General features: G+C 37.1%; 1 protein-coding gene across 3 annotated transcripts in view; it reads left to right on the top strand.

Annotated features, from left to right (window-relative positions):
- The window catches only part of LOC110057937 (ubiquitin conjugation factor E4 B-like), a 320,893-nt gene that overhangs the window by 26,135 nt on the left and 267,575 nt on the right, over positions 1 to 27,183 (top strand). For all 3 annotated transcript variants that reach the window (XM_089283777.1, XM_089283778.1, XM_089283776.1), the window contains exons 2-4: positions 6,548 to 6,853; positions 14,292 to 14,354; positions 19,922 to 19,997. In XM_089283777.1, the coding sequence (XP_089139903.1) occupies positions 6,548 to 6,853; positions 14,292 to 14,354; positions 19,922 to 19,997 (445 nt within the window). The remainder of the gene's footprint in view (positions 1 to 6,547; positions 6,854 to 14,291; positions 14,355 to 19,921; positions 19,998 to 27,183) is intronic.

Raw genomic sequence — 27,183 nt, 5'->3', positions numbered from 1 at the left:
ACAGCTATGCGACCACCTCTCGTAAGCGACCCCCTTTCTCCAGCGAGCAGTTTTCCAAAAAACCAAAAGTTTCCAAGTCAAATCACTATATTTGGAACCTCTTGTAAGCGACCACCTCTCGTAAGCAACCGTAACCACTTTTAGAGCGAAAAGTTTGAAATTTTCTTTTGTTTTTAACCTCCCGTAAGCGACCACTTCACAGATAATAGAGCGAATATTGGATAAGGTGTTGTAACATCGTATTCCTGGCTAGTACAAGACACGGAAATTTCACAGTGGGAAGAACCAAGAGAAAAATTGTTTTCTCTTGGAAGAACCGATTTTTTTCTCTGGAAATTGACTTTTACATCAATAAAACATTGTATCAGCATTTGTGCATTGGCTAAGACTCGGCAGTTACCATATTCTAATAGGAAGATCTGTAATCTTATAACCACGCTTTTAAAATTTAACTGTTTGCTTAGCACTACAGTCACAACGCAGTGCACATTCCAAAGCAGTCCTTAATGATTCTTTTGTTACTGTAGACGTCACATCACTTGATCAACACAAACTCTATTATTGCACCATCAATTGTAGCCGTTATGAAATCTCCAATGACATAATGGTCTTAATCTGGAACTTTCTTCGGGATATGTATGGGCATGAACGATATAAGCGATACGATAATAACACTATTAACAACAGCTTTCTTTCTTAAAAGTCATGATTAAATTTAATTGGTGTTTTCCATGAGTAAAGGGCTTGCAAAGTAGTCACACGAGTCACATAATTCAAGACTTCTGTTATCCACGGTTACCTTTAGTACAGTGGTTATTTCCCTACCAATGACGTTATCCTTGTACGATTTGACGCGTTCTTTTCTTGGCTTGCAAATATTTAATTTTCCTTCTGATCGCCGAACTCACTGTAATGAAACAGCCAAAGAATTTACTTCATTTGCCTAAACCCACAAGAAATACTTGCAAAATTGCAAATAAATTAATGACCGCCGCTTCTGCCGAAATATACTTGCAAAGTAAACACGATCTTATTTGTCATGTAGCGAAAGTGAATGCTGCAACGTCAGCACATTCTATGGCTGACGTAATGCCTTTTTTAGCATATTTATTATTTCCCTTTGAATCCAACGCTTCAATAAAACCAAAAGAAAATATATTTTACCAGCAATAAAGAAAACAATATCTGTAACATTGTCCTTGTATTAATGTTTCAACAGCTTTTGGTGAGTAAACATCACAGGTTGCATGATTCAAAACTCGGCTGAGAGGGAGTTTGGGTCTAGTCACCGACAAAACTTAAAAATAAATAAATAAATAAATAAATAAACCACGGGTAGAACATGAACTGCTCTCGGTCCATGGCCGCGCCGTTAATGAGGAACAATTTTCACCCAATATGATCTAAATTCGCGTAAATGACCACCTAGGCTTGACATTTTGAGTGGTTGCTGATGGGAGGTTCGACTGTAGTAACTTTTTACAGCCACTACCTCGTATTGGTGATTGCCGTCAGCGAAATGTTTATTTGCTCAAAAATTGCGGCCAAATCTTTTGGAGATGGAAGTCAGGACATTTTTAAGGACACAGAAAGTAATTTGGGACCAGTTGCTGGCTTGTAAGGCTGAAATTATCCAGAAGTAAGCTGTTTTTTTAACTTGAACGTAACAAAGGCCACGCGGTGAACAAATTGAATAAATTATCGGCTCTTCTCACTGTCTCGTTCTGTTTTTTGTTTTGTTGTCTTTTGGAGCCCGCCGAGGTCATTTTTTTGTCTAAATAACCTGAGAAAAGTTCGAAAAAGATGTTCCTCTCCAATTTTCAGCTCTCAGGCAATAATCCTGGATTTTTTTGACCAAAATGCCGGTTAGTGCTATGGTTGTGTGTTTCATTGGCTATGGGTGACCGTCACTTCCTTTGTCGACTCAAGCAATGAAGCGAAGTGACAAAAAATCTAATTATAGTTAGTTCTGGTTTTGTTAGATTTTGTTGAAATTTTAATATGATGAAGCTGGATTGTTAAGGAATAGATTTTACTACTGCCGACATGAGGTAGCTATTAACGCTAAAGTGATATATCGCTTTGAAGTCAGGGTTTTGAAGAGATGTTTTGGCAAAGCGCGAGTTTGGTGTGACTTTGTAATCCAAGCAAGTTGCGAACATCAAGTAAGTAACGTACATCAAGCAAGTAAGGTACACCAAGCAAGTTAAGAACATCAAGCAAGTAAAGTACATCAAGCAAGTAAAGTACATCAAGCAAGTAAAGTATATCAAGCAAGTAAAGTACACCAAGCAAGTAAAGTATCCCAAGCAAGTAAAGAACATCAAGCAAGTAAAGTACATCAAGCAAGTAAAGCATATCAAGCAAGTAAAGCATATCAAGCAAGTAAAGTACATCAGGCAAGTAAATTGCATCAAGCAAGTAAAGTACACCAAGCAAGTAAAGAACATCAAGCAAGTAAAGTACATCAAGCAAGTAAAGTATAACAAGCAAGTAAAGTACATCAAGCAAGTAAAGTACATCAAGCAAGTAAAGTATATCAAGCAAGTAAAGTATCCCAAGCAAGTAAAGTACATCAAGCAAGTAAAGAACATCAAGCAAGTAAAGAACATCAAGCAAGTAAAGTACATCAAGCAAGTAAAGTACATCAAGCAAATAAAGTACACCAAGCAAGTGAAGTATCCCAAGCAAGTAAAGTACATCAAACAAGCAAAGTATATCAAGCAAGTAAAGTACACCAAGCAATTAAAGTACACCAAGCAAGTAAAGTACACCAAGCAAGTAAAGTAAACCAAGCAAGTAAAGTACATCAAGCAAGTAAAGCATATCAAGCAAGTAAAGTACACCAAGCAAGTAAAGTAAACCAAGCAAGTAAAGTACATCAAGCAAGTAAAGTATAACAAGAAAGTAAAGTACACCAAGCAATTAAAGTACACCAAGCAAGTAAAGTAAACCAAGCAAGTAAAGTACATCAAACAAGTAAAGCATATCAAGCAAGTAAAGTATAACAAGCAAGTAAAGTATAACAAGCAAGTAAAGTACATCAAAGAAATAAAGGACATCAAGCAGGTAAAGTATATCAAGCAAGTAAAGTACACCAAGCAAGTAAAGTATCCCAAGCAAGTAAAGTACACCAAGCAAGTAATGGAAACCAAGCAAGTAAAGTACATCAAGCAAGTAAAACATACCAAGCAAATAAAGTACATCAAGCAAGTAAAGTACACCAAGCAAGTAAAGTACGCCAAGCAAGTAAAGTACATCAAGCAAGTAAATTGCATCAAGCAAGTAAAGTACATCAAGCAAGTTAAGAACATCAAGCAAGTAAAGTACACCAAGCAAGTAAAGTACATCAAGCAAGTAAAGTACATCAAGCAAGTAAAGTACATCAAGCAAGTAAAGTACACCAAGCAAGTAAAGTACACCGAGCAAGTTAAGAACATCAAGCAAGTAAAGTACATCAAGCAAGTAAAGTACATCAAGCAAGTAAAGTACATCAAGCAAGTAAAGTATACCAAGCAAGTGAAGCATATCAAGCAAGTAAAGTACATCAAGCAAGTAAAGATCATCAAGCAAGTAAAGTGCATCAAGCAAGTAAAGTACATCAAGCAAGTAAAGTAAACCAAGCAAGTAAAGTAAACCAAGCAAGTAAAGTACATCAAGCAAGTAAAGTACACCAAGCAAGTAAAGTACACCAAATAAGTAAAGTACATCAAGCAAGTAAAGTTCATCAAGCAAGTAAAATACACCAAGCAAGTTGAGAACATCAAGCAAGTAAAGTACAGCAAGCAAGTATAGTATACTGGGGACATAAGATGTTGTTGTACACCAAGTACTAACAATTAACTATATGTGGATGCATATATGGCATTCTCCCATGAAGTATATACCATCAGTTTTACGATGAAGCGGCAGCAGATCATGCTGTCGTTTCTGTCTGCTTCTAGTTCAACTTCAAAAGCTCACAAACACAATCAGATAAGTCTTAAATACGGTGTAAGAAGTTAACATTAAGCCAAGTCTCATATATCACAAATGACTTTGGTTTTCAAAAGGTCTTGACTTCAGTATGTAACTTAATTTTCTGAACAGTTCGCCTTTGTGTTCGGGCCTCGCTATTTAGTATCGATGTTTGCATCTTGAACAATACTTTACAAAATACTAAATCTCAAAAAATACTTTTTTCTGATAAAAATAATGAATGCTTCGGTGTTAATATTTTGCCTCAAATCACTGGAAATTGTGTTTCCGAGCTTCCTGATTTCAAAAATTTTCTGGGGGGCATGCCCCCATACCCCCCTAGAGGAGAAGGGGCCTTTGGCCCCTTTCATCAGCTCCAGTGGATGCTAACAAAAGGGAGACACCTACTTCAAATGTTACTAAAAGCACTGGTTTTCTAAAAAAAAGGTTGAGTTTTTTAAAAAAATTGAGTTTTCAAAGGAAAAAGTTTAGTTTTCTAAAAAAAAAGTTTTCTAGTTTTCTAAAATAAATGTGAGTTTTCTAAAAGAAACACGAGTCTTCTGAAAAAAAGCTGAGTTTTTTTAAAAGAACCTGAGTTTTCAAAGAAAAAAAAATTAGTTTTGCAAAAAGAAAAGTTGAGTTTTCTGAAAAATGTTAAACAGGCGAAATAAAACCTTAAACCAAGCACATGGAAAAAAGATACTTATTTCAATTTCCGTGAAAATAAAACAAATAGGTTTCAATGGCCCTTATGGGCCACCCTAAAATCCCGATTGTTTACCAAAATCCTGATTCCTATACTTACAGTAGACTGCTTCAAAAGCATACCCTTTACAGCAGCGCATACTCAAGCCCATTTTTATCATTTCCCTTCCAGGGTTTCCCGAGTTGTGTATTTTTCGGGGTATTGTTTTACTTTTGCGTCATTTATTAGCATCAAACATCACATTACTCTAAATGGCACAATCTTTAGTAAGGTCGAGTACTGTGTATAACTATGGAAAAGAGTAACAGTACATTACACTTTATTTCCGATTGTGGACGTTTTTAACTTACATGTACGTCAATTAAGCTTGTAAGGTGGAGTGAAATTCCTTGTAATTTTCGCAGTCTTTCCCAGGGTTAGTGAATTTGTGTTGATTTATTTGAACTTTTACCATTGACCCTTGCAATGTAATTCTTACAAAGAAATTGAATAGCCGCGAAAAGCAGCTGACTTGACAGATCGCAAATTGGTATGTTACCCATGCAGTTTTGGAGAAGATGCAGCACTATGCAGCTTTCTGGTGTTCAGATAAGTACCTTTAGCCATTTTAGCTAGTAATAGTTTGAATAAATCAACACAACTTTACTAACCTTGGGGAAACTGCGAAGATTCCTACGCAGGACAATTAAAAAGAAAAGCACATGGAAATGCACAACGTGTGGGTACACCTTCAAAGCGAGGCATCACATCAGACTGAGGCCATGTGTTCCAGTCGTACCAAGATGGCATCCAAACCCTGAAATCATCTGGCATCACTGAAAATTGTGGGACATTAACCTACAGGAATGACAGGATCAAAATGCATTCTCCTATCGTCAAACTCAAATTAATAAATAACTAGGTTACATGAATGGTTTCTGTTCTGTAGGCATATTTTTGGAAAATCATTCGGGTATATATTGGTCAGGAATATGTGGTCCCTATTTTTCCTAATTAGATGTTTTTGAGGTTTACCTGTCTGGCTTTGGTGCATGTAGGATATTATTGATGCATTGTTTATTCACTTTGCTGTAATATTATTGACATGGCAATTAAAGCATATCTTGCGTCTCAGGCTCACCAACATGCCCATGTTCATTACCTTTGAGTGTGTCCGGTTGTGTGGTAAAGGCAGAATTCACTCAATTTGCTCACCAAATGACTCATTCTACTGGCCAGCCATGTTTTTTATTTATGGATATCACAAGATGGCTTAAAAAGAATTTTGGTTGATCAATTTAGCATGTGAAAAATTTCAGTGAAAGAAGTTTTGGTTTCTTTTTTCAAGTTTTGTTAGTTGCCTTTGTAAGATGAATGATGGCAGCTAAAAACCCAATTGATAGTGAAGGTTTGAACTCCATTTTTGTGTTTTAAGCACTTAAAAATTAGGGGTGTTTCTAACAAGTTTTGTTTTTGCTATAGTAACCTGTCATATAAAAAAGGATGACTGCAACTTGAATACCAGCAATATTATCGTTCATTATGTGTGATACCATTATTGTAAGATCATATTGCAAAGAGTGATAGTGTTGACCCGTCAAAGTATAAGTGATGAAAGGAGCTGGAAACTATTGTTAGCCACCTAAAAGCGAACACTATTTGCTATTTGACATTTGCATATGGTGATTTCCATGTTGTGATTATGGAGATTTCCTTGGCTTGTTTGTTCAATTCCTTTGGTGTAGTGAAATGCTTAGTGGTTAATTTCTTTAAAGCTAATTTTTTTTGAGTAAATGATTAGTTTTTTATGGGAGCTCAGCTTTTAGGCCTGGCTAAATCTGTTAGTACATTGTAGCTCTAACTTTCAAAGAAATGGTATTTATTCAGTGCATATATTTTTATTAGGTTAGGCGTCGCCGCCTGGCCAGGTTGAACCAAGGTGCCATACCAATGTCCCATGCTGCATCTAACAATCAAGCCATTCCTGTAAGGACAAGCCTCAAACCCCTGTCAGAAGATTCAGCTGTTAGTACCCAAGACAGTGGTTTTGGATCTCTGTCACAATCTTTTGAGTTTGATGATCACTCACAAGACACTGGGGATAAGTGTGGCAAGCGTACCTCCCCAACTTGCTTATCTTCTCCTTCAGAAAATTTCAAATTCAAGAGAACAAGGGATGGATTTGATAAAGATGACTCCTCCCATATGAAGGTTTGGTAGCTGTTCTTTTAATTAAATACACAATTCATTACCTGTACGTTATATGTACCCAGTTTCCTAATGGCTCAAAGAAACCATTTGGCATATTCATATATCATAATTACTGATAAACCAGATATCTCTTAAAGTTTCATGGTAGGCAATACATTTTAAAAACGATGTAAATATGCTTTATTTTTGGTCCTGATAATCTGTTTGTTGCTCTGAACAGTTGCTCTATAATTTTAGCACTGAGGCAAAATGATAGGTGTGTTTAATTATAAATGTGATAGATCAGAGAAAGAAAAGAGGTGTGAAAGGTGAGACTGGAGAAAATGAGGAGGATTTGTATGAAAATAGATTACAAACAAGGAAGCAGCAACCCATTTCTGAACAAATTATTAGAGCTTACTTTGAATTCCATCACCTGCTGATAATTTCAGTACATAAAAGATAAAGGTTAATCCAAGTAACTGCATTGTGACTGATATGTACACTTGTAACAGGTGCAAGGAAACTTAAGCAATGTTATTATTAATCAGTATTATTCTATACCATCTTCAGACTCAAAGAGACATACAACGTACACGGTTTGAATACTAGAAGGTGCTAATTAGCATTAGTAAACATGTGAGAAGCAGAAACAAAGATGATATGCTCAGGAGAAAAGATGTAATTCTCTGCTAGATTTTAAGCCCGTTGTTCAATTATAATGTTAGACGCTTAACATAATAAGCTTCTTTGTACAGGAGTAGATTCCAGTTGTCATCACTGTCCAAAACCTTGGTGTTACAATGAACTGCTTGAAGAAAGAATTCTTTGTTCATTGAATTAGAAGGTGGAGAATTTAAAAATGTCAGGCAGCTTGTGAATATCTTGAATATGTTTGAAAAGGTCACAGTTGTGTGAATGATTGTAGATGGCACTTTCTTTGTCTGAGAGCTTTCTTGCTTTGCTTCTTTGTGTTGTTGAAACTCTTCTAAAGGTATTGATTGACCCCCCTCAGGATGGTATTCTCCCCTTTTTAATCAGTCTTGTTCTCTCTGTAGATCAGCATGTTTTTCTGTTTTTCTTTTTTTTCTTTCTGTTTGGTCAGCTCCTGTCCTCTGCTATTGTTTTATATTTGTCAGAAATGACAACTGAAAGCCTTTTTATTTCTTTTTCCAGAGCGTTGACGACTTTCCCCAGGGGCTTTTGAAACTTCTTTTGGAATCCTTAGGTTTATCCGGTATTCTCCCTTTTTTCCCCAGAATTTCGGTTGTTAAACAACGATAAGGCTTAGGCTTCTTATTTTTTCCTAGCTCAAGCAGCCCGACTTCCAGCCTACCCTTCTCATCCAACTTGTATTTGAGCCTGGTTTTGTCTGTGCAGTGAAACTCTTTGTCAAGTTCACTCTCAACAGTAAAGGTTGTTGTTGCAAGGCTGCCGGGGATTTTAGGAAGTTCAGCCCAGGATGGTGTTTCGTCAGGTATGTTCATCATAGTCTGGCGTGGCGCAGGGGTTGATGAGGCTTTGGGTTCAAGCTCAAACTCTGTTGTTTCAGTGCTGCTGCCTGTGGCTCTATAGTCTTCATCATCATCGCTGCGATCATCTGGTGGGATGAGAGGGTCTCTTTCATTGTGAACAACTTCTGTCATTCTTTTATATTGTACTTTTTTTCATTTGCTTTCAATGTGTATGGCTTCTGTGAGTGAAAGTCTGAGACCAACCCATGGAACGAAAACACGAAACAGTCTCAAGGCTGACCAAGTCAAGCATGGGGTGACCTTCAGCCCCAACAAGGTGTTGCCTGGGGAAACCCTGCAAGTTGCCACGTCCAAGCTTGATAAAGAGGTCATTCTTGTCTTAAGTTCGTTGGCACTGTGCTTCAACCTCAATGTCAGCGATGAGAAAAAAAAAACTTCCTTGTCAACAATGTTGTGCGGGCACTTGTCTCAAGACTGAAAGTGAAGTTTGTTGGGGAGATCCTCCAAGATACCAACATGTTTGATCGGTACAAACTTTATGAGGATCTGTTCCTTCCTAAGGAAGAGCGCGAAAACATGTTTTTGAGGGGATCCAGAGTGAGGACTCAAGTAAAATATGCTCAAACACTGGAGATGTTATCAAGATTCAATCATTTATCCTCCTGCTCATTAATGCACAGGTGTGCATCTTGTACGCACAGAAAATGAAAAGGATGCACAGTTTTTTGGCAAAGTGCATTCTTTGGGATGCAGGAAAAAAGTTTCGACTAGTTAGGAATTTCATTTTGACCTACAACATCTATGCAAAAGAGTTTATTTGATATTGTTCAGCCTTCAACATTGGGGAAACCTGAAAGTGATACTGATCTGGGGGATGATACCCAGGTGAAGAAATGCAAATTTTATCCTAAATAGCTGGAGGAGTTTCAATGATTAAAATATGATTCGACTGAAAAGCAAGTAAAGTACAAAAATTTGTCTCGATGGGTATCACTGTAAACTTAAATCATTCTTGCTTTGCCTATTACTAAAAGTAAATAAATTTTAGTAATAGGCAAAGGACCTCTGAAAAGCAAAAAGAACCCCCAACTCCTAAGGACCCACGGTCCCAAGGACCCTTAACTAACAAAACTGGTTGGTGCTCTGAAGTACGTCCTAGGGTTGTACCCCTGACTACTGAGATGAGTGAAACCAAGTCCTCTCAACCAAGATGCCTAAAAAGGTAACCTCAATCATTGAAGAAGAATTGAAGATTGGAAGAAAGCCTTGAAACGCTTGCCTAAGGTTTTTCATCCACAGCATTTCTTAACATTCTTAATGTGACTTCCACCTGTATTTCTGTAACTCAACAGAAACCCAGAAAACGTTTCTTGTTTCTTAATGAATAAGAAGTAGTCATTAGCATTTAATTTAAGCATTTTGCTCCCCTGGGTTCACCCTTGAAAAGAAATGTCCACTAACATCAAGCCAGTGATGTCATATAAAAAAAATCAACTTTTTCGCATTATGTTTCAAGAAACATGGCAGAATTTGTTTTTCTTGAAATGTTTTTTAACTTGTTAAAAAAATCACAAATTTGTTCTTATCCCAAGTGTTGTGAAAAATGTACAAAATATAATATAAAAAATATATTTTCAGGCTTTTTATCAGTACTGAGTACTAACAGTCTCAAAATCATGATATTCACAATCATAATCAATTAGCAGCTTGTCATGACCTTTAAAATTTGCCCTTGGAGTATAATTACTAGACTCAAATTACTTGTAAACCCTCAACAGTAAATTTCCAGGATTTAACTGGAGTCTTTGAACAGAGCAAAGCTTATGACTAGGAATGGGACATATATTTTGCATGTTTTTCTTAACATGTTGGGCCGTATGTAATATTCTAGAGCCAATAAACCAGCCAAAACTCGAGAACGCAACTCTATTTTAATTCAAGCGACTGACAACGTGTTTCATCTGACCGAACTACTGGAAAACTACTGGAGGAGCGGTTACACAGCTCACAACATTCTACACTCCCCCACTAAGCCATGGTTTTGTCGGTACCTCGTCGCCAGTGTAATATTCTAGAGCCAATAAACCAGCCAAAACTCGAGAACGCAACTCTATTTTAATTCAAGTGACTGACGTGTTTCATCCGACCGAACTACTGGAAAACTACTGGAGGAGCGGTCACACAGCTCACAACATTCTACACCGTAACAAATTTGTGACTTTTGACAGCATAAAAAAGATTTCAATAACAAAAATCCCACCATGTTTCAAGCACTATCCCAGGATATCTCTAGACGATATAAATTATGAAGAGTTTTGATATTCATCATGTGCCACATATTTGCAATTAGGCAAGGTCTTAGTGGACATCCCCTCTTAATCGGCCAGATCTTTTTAAGCAAGACAAGAAATTTTGAAGCTATTTTAAGAAAATGTTTGTTAAAATTCTGGGTTTCTACCTATGACTTATCATGCGACAGAAACCAGAGATAGGCACTGGCCTGATGGGCCACTTGCTTCACATGTGTACTTTACTTTTACCTTGTCATATATCACAAAAAGGCTGATTAAACATGCTATCAGATAAACTACTAGCCAAAGAATAGTCTGATCCACTGGGGACCATTGTAGACTTGATACAGTGTGTTATCAACTCCTTCTTCCCCCTCAAAGTCAGAGATGTTGCTATCCTCAGGAACATACTCAACAAATGCAAACTTCCTCTGTAGTACACCTTCTTACTGGTTTGTTGCCATACATGTTGTAATTACTCTTCGTTAGTTGTAGTAAATTTGACCCCCAAAATGGGTCAATTAAGCACCAAATGTAAAGCTACGCATCCTCAACTACCCTTCAGTGGAAACGTTCAAAGAAAAAACCAAATTTGGATGAAAATAATTAATAACGTAGCAAATTCAGTGAAAAATCTCAGACATGAGAACTCCAGATAGAAATACTACATACTTCATTGAGACAGTCACTGTCAGTGATTTTTTGTCCATCATGCCACGTGCGCATTGGTCTACGCTTAACAGATTAAAGTGCCAATGAAGTAAAAAATAATTGCTGCTTATTTGAAAGGCTTTTCAAAGTAAAGAAGAATGGCATTTTCCTTTTTAGTGCAGGGTGCACTACTGGGATGGTTTAGGGGGCACTAAGGCACTAATTCACTAACACTAACACAGTAAGGTGTAAACTTTAGTATTTGTTGAATTAATTAATTTCAATTAATTAATTAGCATCATGGTAAGGGGGTGGGGTAGGTACCTCTGTTTACTATGTAAAACATATCATACTTATGTTACTTCTATGATAACATCACGAACCTATATATGTTTCCAAAAATCTCTTGCCATCCAATAAGTCACTAATGCAACAACACAATAAGGTGTAAACTTTAATGTTTGTTTAATTAATTAATTTCAATTAGTCGATTAGCCTTGTGGGAAGGGGTGCTGGGTGGGGTAGTTGTAGGTGCCCATGTGCATTACGCAAAACGTGTCATACTTACGTTACTTCTTTGATAACATGACAGAAATATATATATGGTTTTGCAAATCTCATGCCATCCTTGTGGTGCTATTCTCTTAAGAACAAAAGCAATTTGCTCTAAACGCACGCACAGATTAGTTAGCTCCAAAGTCGACTGTATGTTAGGTGAAAGATACATTTCACATGGGACTACCCACGAACGTTGAGTTCTTTTCCTTGTGGTAGAACATAACATGTAAGACGCATGCATTCTAGCATTACTAGTGTGATAAATTCTCGAGTTCAGATGCACGTTTTTTTTTTTGTAATGAGTGACACCACACTCTCGTTTTGGCCAGGGATAGCAGCTATATTTCAGGATCAGGTAACGTCAGTTCTCCTTTTTTTGTTGCAAAGAACGCTAGTGTGACTTCGTATCTTCTGGAATCTTCCGTAGCTCAATTCAAGAAATGTCGTCTGTTGTGTGTTTTCCAGTTTTCAAATAAAGACTGGAAACATATGGCATAATCTCCTTGGCAGTTCGTTTGTTTTTTTTCTATGAAAGAGAGCCAAAAGTTCATATTCAGCCGAAACTTTCCTGCGTTAATCACATGTAAAACTAGTAAATTTGTGACAAAAGAAACGTCGTCATTATTGCGGCAGACTCTGTGGCACTTACTGAATCTGCCAATTGATTTTATCAGTCGATGAGGTGACTTGCTAACCAATGTGGGATATAATTTCGGTCAGGTAAAGATCTCTGCCTTCAATTCTTCTTGTTGAAACGTTCCTCAGTGGTACTACTTGATAGCATTGTGTATTAGTTTGATGTGGTTTTATTGTTAACACCAAAGCTGGCAACAGAATAAGAATGCACTATTCTGTGACTTGACGTGAGTATTTGATAGTAAGATTAGTTCTTGTTTATCGGTGAAATGAAAATTTGCGTTTTGAATAAAATAAAATTGTTCCTCTTCGACTTTTCAGCAGATATTTAACTTTTATATTCCATTTTTCTCCAGCAGTGAGTAAAAAAATAGACATCTTTCTTATATTTTCGTGGAAACAAAGGTATCTTGTTGCATACATTGGCAAGGAAAACAAAAGTATCAAATTACAAACACTGGCGTGAAAAGTAAAATTGTCACATTTGCTACAAAATGAACGAAACTCAACATGAAATACCACGATAAATTTAAAACCGTCTTGATAAACAGTAATTGTAAGTTATCTTTGGACCTTGAAAGAAAACACAAACATGAAACACACACTGCTAAGATTATGTCTTACCAAGTTTTTGTCCGTTCATATTCTGCAAAGGGGAAAAGGCCTAGTTGACTACCAAGGGAGAGAACGGCAGGGGTGATACCTGTGTGACTACTGTATCAGAGCCGTAAATTACACTCTGCACTATCTGAGATTGTCTCACTAGTTTGTTTTAGAGATGGTGTCATAATTAGTTCCACTTAAACAGCAAAACACTGAATTGAGAATATCTCTAGAAATATTGTAGCAGTGTTCTTCCAACTTGGCACCAGAAACGTGCATCACAAAAGAAACAGAATGACACCTTCTGTGTTGTTGCCATGGCAACACTCTTGTCTCCAGTCTCTTTCTGTGAAAAACAAATATGCTCATTTTAACCCTTTGAAGTGGGACAGAGGGTCTTGCTCGGAACACGCATGGTTCTCAAATTGTCTTAACTCTCCCCATTAGATTGTTGGGAGTGGATGATCCTTGTTTAAGATAAATTCTGGGAATTCTAGTTTTAATTAAAACAGATCCAGCTGCATAACTGTTGTCATGGCGACAACACAACGGGTGTCATTTTGTTTCCTTAGTAATGTACATTTCTGGTGCCAAGTTTAAAGAACACTGCTGTAATATTTAGAACTAGGGATATTGAGTGTTGAACTGTTATAGTAGAAACACCTATGACGTCATCACTTTCCTCATTTGCATGATACAAATTAAAATGTAATATCTCTAAAACAAAAAAAGATATTCCAGAAAGGAAAAGGCCACTCTTCTTTACTTTGAAAAACCTTTCAAATAAGCAGCAATTATTTTTCACTTCATAGGCACTTTAAGGGTTAAGTGGAGTACTGCCTAGGAGTGACTCCTGAGGCCCGTTTCTCGAAAGCCCCGGAAACTTTTCGGGCCCGTAAAGCCATTTTTAGTTCATCTGCATCTAAAAATGGAGAAGTGTATAGGCCTGAAACGTCTTGTATGAAGAGAACCTCTGTTCACATTAAGAATATGTGAATAAAACAGCTCTGTAATCGTAAGGTTTGAGATTTTGTTATGGCTTTCCAGGCCCAAAAAGTTTCCGGGCCTTTCAAGAAACGGGTTCCTGGTGTCTACTTATTACATGTATGTATAATCATGTGGTATACATGTATGCTTGATTGATTGCTCAGTTAATTACTACTACCAGTAATAGTTCATTTCGTCTTACTGTGGAATAAATAGATATCCTGTAATGGAATGTTTGCTGTTATTTTATTTTTGTAGTTGAATGTCACAGACGAACAAATTGTGAAAAGTCTTTGCAATATATTTCAAGTCTCTTTGAAGGTACTGTGACAGTCTTTTAATCTTGAGTAGTTCTGGCCTGTATAACTTATTGAATTCTCAACCTTGTGTAATGCATTTCAACCTTTCTGATTGGTTCATGGAATCTCAGTTATCCAGTACTGGAAATGACAGTTGGTCATCGGACATTGTCCGACCTAATTTTGAATATGTCTGACCAATTTCAAATTGATTGGACATGACGTCTGAACATTTCACCGACACATTTTCACTCTTTCTTTTGAAGTTATTGGTCATCCATAAAATTTGGCAAGATACATTGTCAAAGGGCTTAAAATTGCGACTGATATTGTTGCCAATGCAGCTAACATTTCATGTTTGGCGACCACAAATTCTGGTTTGGTGGACATGTAAATGGCAACTACATTTCTCTGTTTTGATGATCAATAACGGTTATTTTCTCAGACATAACCTTTCAGAAACACACAGTATAAAGAAAAGGAGTAAATCCATGCTTTTGCTTTGCTGTAAAGGATTCTCTTATATCGATAAACTTCCGGATGGCTAACCATGTTTGAAATCACCCTCTAATGTATTGCAAACCCTTGAGCATTGAGTACATCATGTATGCCCAAGGATTGTGTCTCATATAAATTAGTAATGCATGGATCCTTTGTAATTACGTCAGCAGACATTAGGTATGTATACAGAATTAGCGGCCAAAAAAGTCTTGGAAATTTTTTCTTTACAGATTTTATGCATAGAGTCCTTTTTAGTCCAGAGTGCACTATTGGGATGGTTTTGGGGGCTGTGTGCCGCTAAGGCACTAAGCTGCGATGTCGCTATGGTGCTATGGCACTATGGCCCTATGGTGCTAAAGCCCCGGCCAAACGATTGCAACATGCCAACGCAACATATTGCAACATTGTTGGGCGCAACATGTTGCGCGTGTTTGGCCACCGTGTTGTGACATGTTGCGACATGTTGGGTGTTGTCTGAACTTTGACCATTTTCAAACTTGAGCCAACAACACCCAACATGTCACGACACATCGCAACATGGTGGCCAAATGCACGCAATATGTTGCGCCCAACAGTGTTGCAATATGTTGCATTGACATGTTGCGATCATTTGGCCAGGGCTTAAGGTGTAAAACTTTAATGTTTGTTTAATTAATTAATTTCAATTAATTAATTAGTCTAGAGGCAAGGAAGTGGTGGGGGTGGGGTGGGAAAGGTTCATGTGTACTCTACGTAAAACATGTTCCATCGCCGTCAGTTAGGTGTGAACATCGCAAAGCTATATATTTGTTTCAGGTAACCCCTTGCTCTCCTTGTGGTACCATTCTCTTTAGAACAAAACTAATTTGCTCTAAATGCATGCGTAGATAAGTTAGCACTTGTGGCTTCTATATTAGGTGGAGGATACATTGCATACGAAATCGCGCTCAAATGTTGAGTGGTTTTCCTTAGGGTAGAACTCAACATGTAAGACGCATGCGCTCTAGTATCGTTAGTGTTATACAATATCTTTCCATGCGGTATTTTATATGTCGTGTCATGTGACCAAGGACCGCAGTTATGTTTCAGGTAGCGCCAATTATCCCTTTTTTATTTCAAAAGTGAAACGTTACTTTGGCTGTGTAGCTTTTAGAATAACACACAGGTTGGTTCAACAAATTCAATCTACAATAGTGTGTTTGTCAGGGTTCAAATGCATTGCTTCTCCTTAGCAGCTTGTTAATTTCTTGCCTTCATTGTGTCTGTAAGACAGACCAGAAAGTTCCCAAGTTAGTGGCTTTAATACTCCGCAAATTGTAAATTTGTGACAAAAGAAACCAGGAAAGTGCTCAAATGTTGCTGCAGACTCCGTGGCACCTAATGAAAGTGCAAATTAATTTAATTGGTCTTTGAGGAGACTCACTCATATCGGCCAAGTAGCGTTGTTTATCTTCAATACTTTTCGTTGAAACGCTTCTCAGCCAACAATATTGTTGTGTGTTAATTTTGAATTGTTTTATTGTTAACAACAAAGGTGGCAACAGAAAAAGAATGTGGTATTTCGTGACTATCTGATAATTAAATTAGTTCTTGTTCATTGGTGATAAGGAAATTTGCATTTTTAGTAAAACAACATCGTTTCTGTTCCGTTTCTTCATCATTACATCAGATATTTAACTTTCTTTCATTTATCTCCAAAAAATAAGCACATCTTCAGTGTGTTTTGGAGAAAACAAGGGTTTCATATTATGTGCCTTTGTGAGGAAAACAAAAGTATCAAGTTGCAAAGTTGGCATGAAGAGCTAAATTGTCATGTTTGCTGCTTGAAAGTGTTATTGAATTTAAAATGAACGAAAATCAATGTAAAACACCAGTGGTAATTTGTACGTAATTTTTGGAACTTGAATGAAAATACAACCTTGAAACAAACACATCGCTAAGGGGAAAAGCCCTAGCAGACTACCCAGGTAGACACAAACCGGAAGTAAACCGAGCAGGGACTACCATGCCAGAGCTATCAACTGCGCTCTGCACTATCTGTGATTGTCTCACTAGTCTGAATAAAACTCCTACTTGATTTTCAAAATATTAATGGTGACTCAAGAATTTTTTTAATGTTGAGCCCTGGCCTTTTGAAAGGTGGATAAGGCTATCCACTGGATAAATCAGTCTCCAGTGGATAGTGTTATCCAGCCTTTGAACAACCGGGGCCTGAACTCATAACAGTTTGAGCCAAATTTGATAGGTAACTCATAAAGCAGAAGTGGTAATCTTTCCCATACTTGCCATGTAAAGTATTCTTCAAAAATCAACCTATAATGCATTACGTGCATTGCGATTTGCTGTTGGCACTTCATGTATGTAAAACCAGGTTTGCTTGAATAACATATAACCAGGAGAGATCAATGCGGTCATCTAGTAGATAAAGTCATCTAGTTAACCATAAATGATGAATAAGTCAATTTTAAATGCAGTTTTGAACAATTCGTATTGAAAATGTTTATGCTAATGAATTTCATTTCCCCTCAGAGACTGATAAAATTTATGCTTTCAGTAGGTGCCAAGGAGTCTGCAGCAATATTTGAGCAGTTTCCTGGGTTTCTTTGTACAATTTGACAAGTTTTAATGCCACTTACTTGGGAAAGTTTCAGTTGCGGGTATGAACATTTTGGTCTGTTTGATAGAGACAATTAGAGGATGAAATAAATGCACTAGTGTGGTGTGGAAACATTGGACGACATTTCTTGAAACAAGTAAGGTATAGTTCCAAAAGACACACAGTCACAGTTACCTGTTACCTATCTTCTTTGTGCCATGTGGCACATAAGGCCTCAACACAATCCCGCCAACCAGCTCTGTCAGCCGCTGCGATTTGTACCTCACTCCACTTCTTCCATCCAGCTTTTTCCCTTTCTCTCTCTGCTGTCTTTTAGTGGTTTGTTCAGCTCCTGAGCATCCTCTCGGCTTTGGCTCAAGGGCGTCATACTTTGTCTACCTAAGCAAGGTACCACATTAGCCCCAAGAGAAGGTTGCCTTCGAGTGTTTAAGGTTTCTGTAATCTGCTTTGTTTTAAGGGGGCGGGTGATTGACCCACCGCCCAACCCCCAACCTGAAGGACCAGGGGCTGTTCTTTGTCTGGTCTCTACCCCTCGACCAATCCGGCATGGTTAGACCTGCCAGGGACTATAGTCACAGCCAGCACAGCTCCTAGGGTCATTGAGACACCCAAGCCTCACCACCACTACAAGGTGACAGCCCAATGTGAAGACGCAGTCACAGTAGCATTCTTGTATCAATGCTAGAACGCATGCATATGACTTGTTTGGGTTATACCACAAGGAAAAGTGCTCAACGTTAGTGTGTGATCTTGTATGAAATGTATCTTCCACCTGATATATAGTTGACATTAACGCTTATTAGTCTGCGCATGTGTTTAGAGCAAATATTGCTTTTGTTCTAAAGAGAAAAGTACCACAAGGAGAGCAAGAGGTTTCCTGAAACAAATATATAGCTTTTGGAAGCGACCAAAGAAGTAGTGTAGGTACACACTCATGTTACATAGTGCTCACAAGGACCTTCCCCATGCTACCCCCCTTACTGCAAGCCTTATTAATTAATTGAAATTAATTAATTAAACAAACATTAAAGTTTACACCTTATGGCCATAGTACCATATTGCCATAGTGCTTTAGTGGACATCAACCCCCAAACCATCCCAATAGTGCACTCTGCACTGAAAAGGAGAGAAAAAGAGAAATGCAAGGAACCAACGAGGAATATTGTCGATAAAATTTAAACTAATCACTTGGTGAGTAGATCGTTTCACCTCCATGTTGAATTTAACTTGGACTTTGCCAAGACTGCAAAAGCCCTCACACATTGGTCAGCAGATTCACAAAAAGTCTAACAGAAAGTGAAGGAGCAAAGGAAGGATAAAGTGAATGTCCAATCCACACCTACAACTTGGAGAATACTTTTTTCCAAGTCAGAAACAATATCAGACTCTTAACATGTAATAATCTATATGTATCCACTTGTTGTTAATATACTTATCAGGTGCAAAATTATTAATTGCAAACTAAACAGCTGTACTACTGTTTTGGACAGTTGTCAAATTGAGTTCCATTATTGGTCGATATTACACACTTAGCTTAAGCTACTATTTTGTGACATGGATTTTAATAACTACAAATGTCTTTCAACAGATGTCAACAACTGCCAGCATTTTACAAACAAATTAATAATTCATGAGATAAACAACAGAATGACTTAGCTTGGGTTACAATAGATAGATTGAAACTTACATGTACTAGAGATATAGAACTGACCAACTGATGAACTTTACAAGTTCCTTACAGCTAATAACATCAAAGCAAACTGACCAAAAGTTCAATATACCAGACTGAAAAAACACCATTGACTGACGGACATTCTTTGCTCTGGTTTTGAAAATTTCAGTCACCAAAAAAAAACACAGTTCTGCACTTGCCCTCATTGTTACACCACATGAACTAATAGTTATTCCTGGGTTTACTCTTACCTATGTTCATTTTATTGGTTTTATTCCAAAATAGTGTACTTTAACACGTGTAAATTTACATGTATATCTGTGCAATTTTGCAAAATGGCCTGTTAGGTTTCAGCTTGGTCTTCGATGCAAAGCCTAGCTGACTGTTGTAAACCTGGGGTGGGGGAGGGGGTAGGGGATCCATCAAAGCTTAGCTGGGAACATGGCCTAGGCATTGCCCTATCTGCTGGTGGTTTGGTGGCGGCCAGCCATCAAAACCAAGGGGGAGAGGAGGGTGCCTTAACATAGCTAGACCAGAATATTCAGTAATAAATGACATTGATTTTGACTGTGTGGCTGGGCACTTTGCTCAGTTGTTGAACATTGCTTGAGGTTCCCATGTTGACAGGGGACCATGCTGGATAAGAGGTACATGCCACGGGGATACGTGATAGGCCAATTGCCTAGCAAGGAGGGTGGTTTAGGCCCGTGGGACTGTCTTTGAGCCCTTTGGGGTCAAGTTTTTGTGAAGACGGTCAGATATATGATGTTACAAAAATTTTGCTAACTACATGATTATTGTATTCTGACTCTTTTCTCAGAGCTCTGAGGTTTCTTGTCAAACAGTTTACTTACCATCACTAGCAGGAGATGTATGTGACATGAATCTCAATACAGGTAAAACATTATTAACTCATGAATTGGGTATTTAAGCAGGTTAAAGGCATAGTAAGGGGATAAGATTATGCAAATTAGAGTTTGGTCAATCGTCTGTTAACTTTTTCTGCAGTTCCGTTGTCTTTCAGGTGTATGTATCATTAGACATCTCTTGGGCAAAAAGTTAATAGTTTTATGTAGATGTGAATGTTGCAACGAGAATGAAACTGTAAATCCAGATAACTCAAATTAAATGGTTGTTAAAACTTCTGGTTAATTAATTTGTTGATCAGGGAAAATATCGATGGCAGCTTGTTTTAAGGTAATTCCTCTGAAATAAAAGTGACAATAGATTTTTGTTCAAACTTTGTCCGCTGAATATTTGTTATTTTATAACTTCAGTTTTGAAATAAACTAGTGAGACAATCTCAGATAGTGCAGAGTGTAATGCAGGACTGTCATTAAGCTTTGAGTCATCCTTTGTCTGTATCTAGTGACTCTTAACTTGTTGGTTTGAGTGAATTGTGTCAACAGCAGGCAAGTTCACCCATAACGTTAAGAGCCCAACAAGCATACAACACCGGTTTTTATGGGTTATGCCCTTTAATGTCAGCTCGGTAATGTACAGCAGTTGTAATCCAGTCATCTACATAGGTGACGAGTAGTGATCCCAAAGACATCTTGGGCTTTGCCCCTTGACAAACATGGGTGTATACTGTAGAAACCTTGATTTTAGTCATTCATGTAATGTTATCATTGTGAGTGTGTGCACTTATCAGAGAAAAATAACTCGAAATCACTTTTTTCAATGCAAACTTGTATTTCTTAATCTTAATCTTTTAATGGATAAACAGCAAGAACAACAACTGTCATGGATAATTGCCATGCTTTCACGCATCTCAACATCCCAGTGTTCCTAGCAGGCCCCATTATTGGCAATTTCTGCCGATTGCAATACTACAAATGCTATGCCTTGTTGTTTACAAATGACACATAAACCATTATGTCCAGCAACAGTTCTTGGACTGTACAGCCCACAACAAATAATTATCTCAAATAAATCAGCATGGCTGATTAGCTCAGGCAGACCCAAGTTCAACACCTTGGCCAAGCTCGTAAATAGTTAACTGGTTTGCCTTCCTCCAGTTGGGGTTTTTAACCTTGTTGTTTGATTTGATTCATTTGTTCCTGACATTGAATTTATTCTTTTTAAACACACCGACGGTAAATAAAGGTTATTTATTTATTTTAGCTACATATATGACAGTAACTTGGTTATCTTGAATTGTGTACGAGATGTACAGCTTTAGCAGTGTATATATACTTTGGCATTGCTTTTGAGTAACCTCTTTGGTGTCTTTTTACTGCGTTAAGAAGACCACCCAAGTGACTTTCCATACTCGTAGATGGGCATATATATTCAGAGTACCATTTGTGGTCGTTCTTGCTTTGAGAGAAAGCAGATGATGATGGCAAGTTGTTTCTGATTTACATAGATCTTTTCCAGATGACTTAAACAGCGTATTAAAGTGACATCCATAATTTTTTCTCGAATTCTTTAGTAATAGAAATGTAGATCATACAGAGTGACATCCCTAATCGTTCCTCACTCCTCTTTAACAATAGAAATGTAGACCATGCAGAGTGATTTCTGGAAGGTGTCTTTAGCAGCATATTTAGAGTAACATCCATTATTGGTTGAGCTTGTGCATACCATAGCATGTTGTATGGAGCATGCATGTATAGAAAATGCAATCATGTACAAACTTAAATGCACATTACTGTTCTTTGTAGTGTCTTGAATGAGGTGATACAATGAAGAGTTGTAGTTTCAGTGCTTTCAGTGTCTTGGTAATGTATTACCATTCAGAATCATGAACATTTAGGCATATTGTACTCAAACAGCAGTCTGCAAAATAATGTGTAACAAAAACAATCAGTGAGCAGTTAACATTGGTAAAATATACTTTGCTGCTCTAATACTAACTTAAATCAAGTTCAAATAAATTCCCAAGCCCTCAAAATACATGACTAACTTACATTTCAACTCTGATGGCCTGCATCTTGACTACAGGTAGTGAGGAGTCACTTCCTCACCACAGCACACAATGACCTCACTCTTAGAAGTGAGGTCATGTTTCCACCGAGAAACAACACATTTTATTTGGTTCATCGTATATTTTTCTCCTCTATAATTTTTACTTAATCTTTTGTATATCTGTAAACTACATCGGTATACATATGGTTAATGCTATTAAAAAGCAAACCCAAATATGAAAATAAGAAACTTGTGCTCAAGCAAAGTCAACAAAACAAAAAGATTTAGCCAACAATAAAATCATTCCTACATATCCTGACAAAATAACTAACAACAGAAAACAATGTGCTCTAGCTGCTTACATTTAGACAAACAAAAATGGGCTTATGATCACTATAATATGACTCTAATGTACCAGAACTTTGAACTTGTTGTGGAATATTAGTGTATATGTGGTCTATCTGAGTTTTATAATCTGTCGTGTACTGTTTTATCAGCTGAGTGTAACCCTTTTGCTTGATCATATATCCCACAAGAGCTTTCTGTTCAGAGGTAGGTTCCATAAAATTGACATTTAAGTCTCTTAAAATTATGACTGGAGTCTGTGGTTCTCGAAGAATAGTCCGATGTAAGTGTTCTAGCGCTTCAATTAATTTAGAAAATAAAACTTTTGATTTAGATCGATATATCCCAACAATATGTATCTTGTTACAACCAGGTAAATTGATAATAACAACAGTCATTTCTGTATTGTTGTAGTTTAATCTAAAGGGGTCACAGGTGCACTCTACATCATTTCTGATATACACAGCTGATCCATACGGTGTTCTAGTATTGTTCTGTGGATCATAGTCATTTCTGTAGAGGCGAATATTAGCCATGTCATATGTCTCATCACTGTCCCTTGAACATAAAGCTGTCTCAACGAATACATTCACATGTGCTGCTTGTACACTATAATCACATGCTACATCTTCAATATGGAGATGTAAAGATCTCACATTTAGGAACAAAATTTTGAAGTTGCTTTTGTTACTTGGTGCGTCATAAAGAAAGGAAATGCATGGTTTTAAAGATGCCTCTGATCTTAATCTAGACATTTCAGCTGCAACTTTCTTGCTCACAGTTATCTTTTTCTCATTTAAGTTTAAGATATACAAACTGGAAAGATTCCGAAGTCTGCTTAAACCAACATAATGCACGTGTTCTCTCGTTGAAGCTGGTAAATCAACAACTGCTTCATTAAGCGTGTCACCTTGACAACGATGTATTGTTTTGGCCGCAGCTGGTCGTAAAGGGAATTGTCTACGAAGAACTTGAACTTGATTTCTTTTGTACAATCTAAATTGCCTTGTGATTTAAGATTGGTGTCCAGGTGCTTTGTATTTGTACATTATACAAATGAGAATAATAAATAAATTATTCTCTTCACCAGTGATGACCGATCTTAGGATCCTGAAACATTACCCATATAATACTTGGTCTAGTAGAGTCCGGTACTCTGTAATCAATTTTTCAACTGTACATTCTGCTCCATTAGTCATACCATCAAGGACAGACACATTTGTTGTTAGGTCATACTTTGTTGTGATATGGACAGAACAAACAGAAAATAATCCCATGGTTTTGGTTGGATCATTTGGGATTTTTTGTTTCAATCTTTCCTTTAGCTCATCGGACAGATCTCCAATTACAATGTCAACTGCGCAAATATTAACTTTTTGGTTTTTGGAGTTGTTAAATATTTTAACATTGTGACTGTCTACTGCTTGGTTAGTACTAAACAAGTGAGTGATGTTCATGGGATAATCACATTCTCCTGGCTTTACTTTTAAAATCCTTCCTTTTAGGACCTCAATATCTTGCTCCTTCTCTAAGGCGATTTAAAAGCTCTGCAAATTCTTTGTCATCTTTCTGTCTCATAATTTCTGACAATTCATACATCTTAAAATGTTCTTGCCAAATATTTGTGGCTAATGCACTGTAGGCACTTCCTGAATTCTCAAAAATCCACTTGTCAAAAACTGGCTTTAACTGAAACAGGTCACCAACAGTGATCAAATTAACTCCTCCAAATGGTTTTGGTGTACCCATGATCTGCTGTAAGCGTAAATTCAAGAACGTGAACATGCCACTGCCTACCATACTAATCTCATCTATGAAAATGACCTGAAGTTTTCTCAGCTGTGCTCTAATAGTGTTAAGTCTGTGTCTGTCAAGTGTACAATACTCAAAACCTCGATTAGCAGGTATTTTAAATGCAGAGTGAAGAGTGTTACCACTGATATTAAATGTTGCTTTTCCTGTTGGTGCTACTTTAAGTACTTTAACGTCATCAGGGTTTTCACCTGGAACACTATTTAAGTACCTGATAAAAGCTTCATATAAAGCATTAGTAACTGTAGTTTTGCCAACGGCAGCCCCACCACTTAAAAAAAGTCTAAGTGCTTCATCACTAGTTTTGATGGATTTCAACACATGATAGAAGAATTCCATTTGCTTTACATTAAGTGAACGAACAGGTTTCCTAAAATCATCATCAGTCATGCGTTTTACTACAAGATCTTCATCCTCATTCACTCTTGGAAAGATGCCAATATCATCCATTAAATCATATTGATAGTGTTGTTTATCTGTGCTTGGATCAAGGCATCCAAATAACAGACTCGGTTTTGCTCCTATCTCTCGGTCTTGTTTGTCTCTATGTTGAGTATTTGGGGCCACATCTACAAATTCTTTCACTTCATCATTTTCAATGTTTTCTATTGCATCATCAAGCACTTCTGCATTACAATCATATTGCTGTCTGTTCTGAACTATTGTGTTCTTAAGTTGTTCATATCTCTCTTGGTAACTTTCGCAGTTTTGGATAAGATCTTTGTTTTCATTCCTCCAAGGAGTGTACAGCATTAACTGTTCTCTGCTATAGTTCTCATGGTCCTTATTTTTGTTAAATCTTACTGAACGAATAATTTTAGATTTTTGTCTTTTAACTAGTTTCAATCCACCTTTTAGTTCATATTCTTCACATATTTCTGTCTTATCATTGGTGAGATCATCATCAACATTATCATCAAAATCATTCTCAGGTAAGCAATCATCGGAAGTAGACATTTTAATTTGACCCACATGTTGTACCTGACTTTTATTTTGCTTGACACAGTTATACCACGCTACAAAATCAGCCAGACACAATTCTTCTAATTGTTTTGGTAGTCTTTGGTATCTTTTGATGAAGTTGTCTGATTCAATATCTTCAGAGCTATCAGGTAGTTCTTGAAGCTTATCCATTAATTTTAGTAGGAATGTTCTTTCCTCAGGGTTGGATGTGTTAATAAACTGGAATTCACGAGATGACCTTCTTAAAAGGCATTTGCAAAACCAAATACACTGCTTCTTGTGCACTGATCTCAACAGCATTGAGAAATTTGTTTCCAATGTGTCTGACTTTGTTTATAATGTCTTTATTACCAGAGCTTGCTTCCTCAGATGCTTTTCTTAGTAATTTGCTCATTCCTCTTTGTCCTTTAGTAATATATGACAAAATGTAAACAGCACAAGCATAAGGATCCAAGATAAACTATATATCCATGTTAGCTTGCCAAGCTTTCAATAAATCAGAGTTGTAATTATTGATTCTTATTTCAGATGGAGATCTTTTTAGCAGAAGTGTGTCATGCTTCAGTGAATATCTCACGGCCGTGATATATTGTTGCTCTGTGAAACCCAGTTTCTGGAGAAATTCTCCAAAATTCATTTCATTGTCATATTTTAAATTGTCTAATAAGTCTTTTATTTTTTCACAATTTTTCTTCACTAAACCCTCTTCATTTTCATTTAAAGTGTTTTCACTAAGAGGTTCTAAAATCATTGTTCTTGGCACTGGTGGTAATGGAAAATTGAATCTGCAAATCTTATGACCCTGGTTTTTGCACGATTTTGAGTGTTGGTGTCTCTGTAAATTAACCAAATCACCCAGTTTTTCTGAATCTGCCTTACATGCAACATACCTATCAACGAATTTAGCAATATCATCATTTGAATTTTTTCCATATTGAGGAGCCTCTTTCACCCAGAATAAAGAATGTATGTGTGGAGAACCACGTTGTTGGAATTCAACCCTATAGAAAAAATCAATTACTTCACCAATAGGCTTCAGTGCACTTTTCAAAATGTCACGAAGAAACAACTGCACCATGTGTTCAAAGTTTCTAGCACAAGTGACAGGATCACTTTTAATTAAGTCTGATTTTTTTTGCCCCATCATAACTTGGATTTCTTTGTCAGTATAATTTTTTTCATCAACAAGCCACCCTAATGTCTGAAGCAAATGTGTCCATCTGGTCTCTGCTGCTGAAAATGAACAGAACCACGTAGGCTTATCAGGTTGACAAATCATTGCAAATAAGTCCTTTTTGCATCTCTCAAAGTACGGAGGGGACCCCCTTAGATTTCTAAATACTCTGAAGCCTTCATCGAGGTGTATCAACTTTTCCCAAGATCCAGCTGATTTCAAATCACCGGCTGTATACTTTTTACCTTTTCTTTTGCACTTGCGAAGAGAAAGTGATGCACTGTCTTGAATCTGTTTGATTTGTAATTTCTTCAGTTTATGAAAAATGTTAGTGTCCATAATTCCTGAAGGGCATTCTGTTTCTTCACACCAGTTTTCATCACTGTCACTTTCACTGTCGTCATTGGAATTGCCTTTCTCTGCAAACATATTCTGTTCACCCTGGTTCTTTCCATTTTTATAAATATCTTCAGCTGTATTTGAGCTTTTCACATTTTGCCCTTCAATAAATTGTGACATCTCCCCACCATTTCCATTCAGTGTATTCAACCATCTATCAGCAACTTGTACACCTTCATTCTGAAATAATTTGCTTGTCTGAACTAAATATTTTGCAGTTTCTAATACTTTGCTAGGTCTGATGCTCTGAAACTGATAGTAATGTTTGTAACTAAGACGTCTCTTTAGCTTTATTGGAATGGTCTGTGATTCATTAACTGGTCTTGGTAGAACATTTACAGTCGAATTAACATCAGCTGGTACATTGATAACATTCCCATGAATACTCAACTGACCACCAGTAGGTAATTCCCTAATCTGCATAAATGGTATGCGTGGTGATATGAGCCTTTCTTCAAGAACAGTCAGATTAGTAT

Source organism: Orbicella faveolata, unplaced genomic scaffold, assembly GCF_042242905.1.
Source record: "Orbicella faveolata isolate gen_17 unplaced genomic scaffold, um_ofav_v1 contig_12, whole genome shotgun sequence".
NCBI classification, from domain to species: Eukaryota; Metazoa; Cnidaria; class Anthozoa; order Scleractinia; family Merulinidae; genus Orbicella; species Orbicella faveolata.
This window is presented reverse-complemented; position numbering and strand designations above follow the sequence as displayed.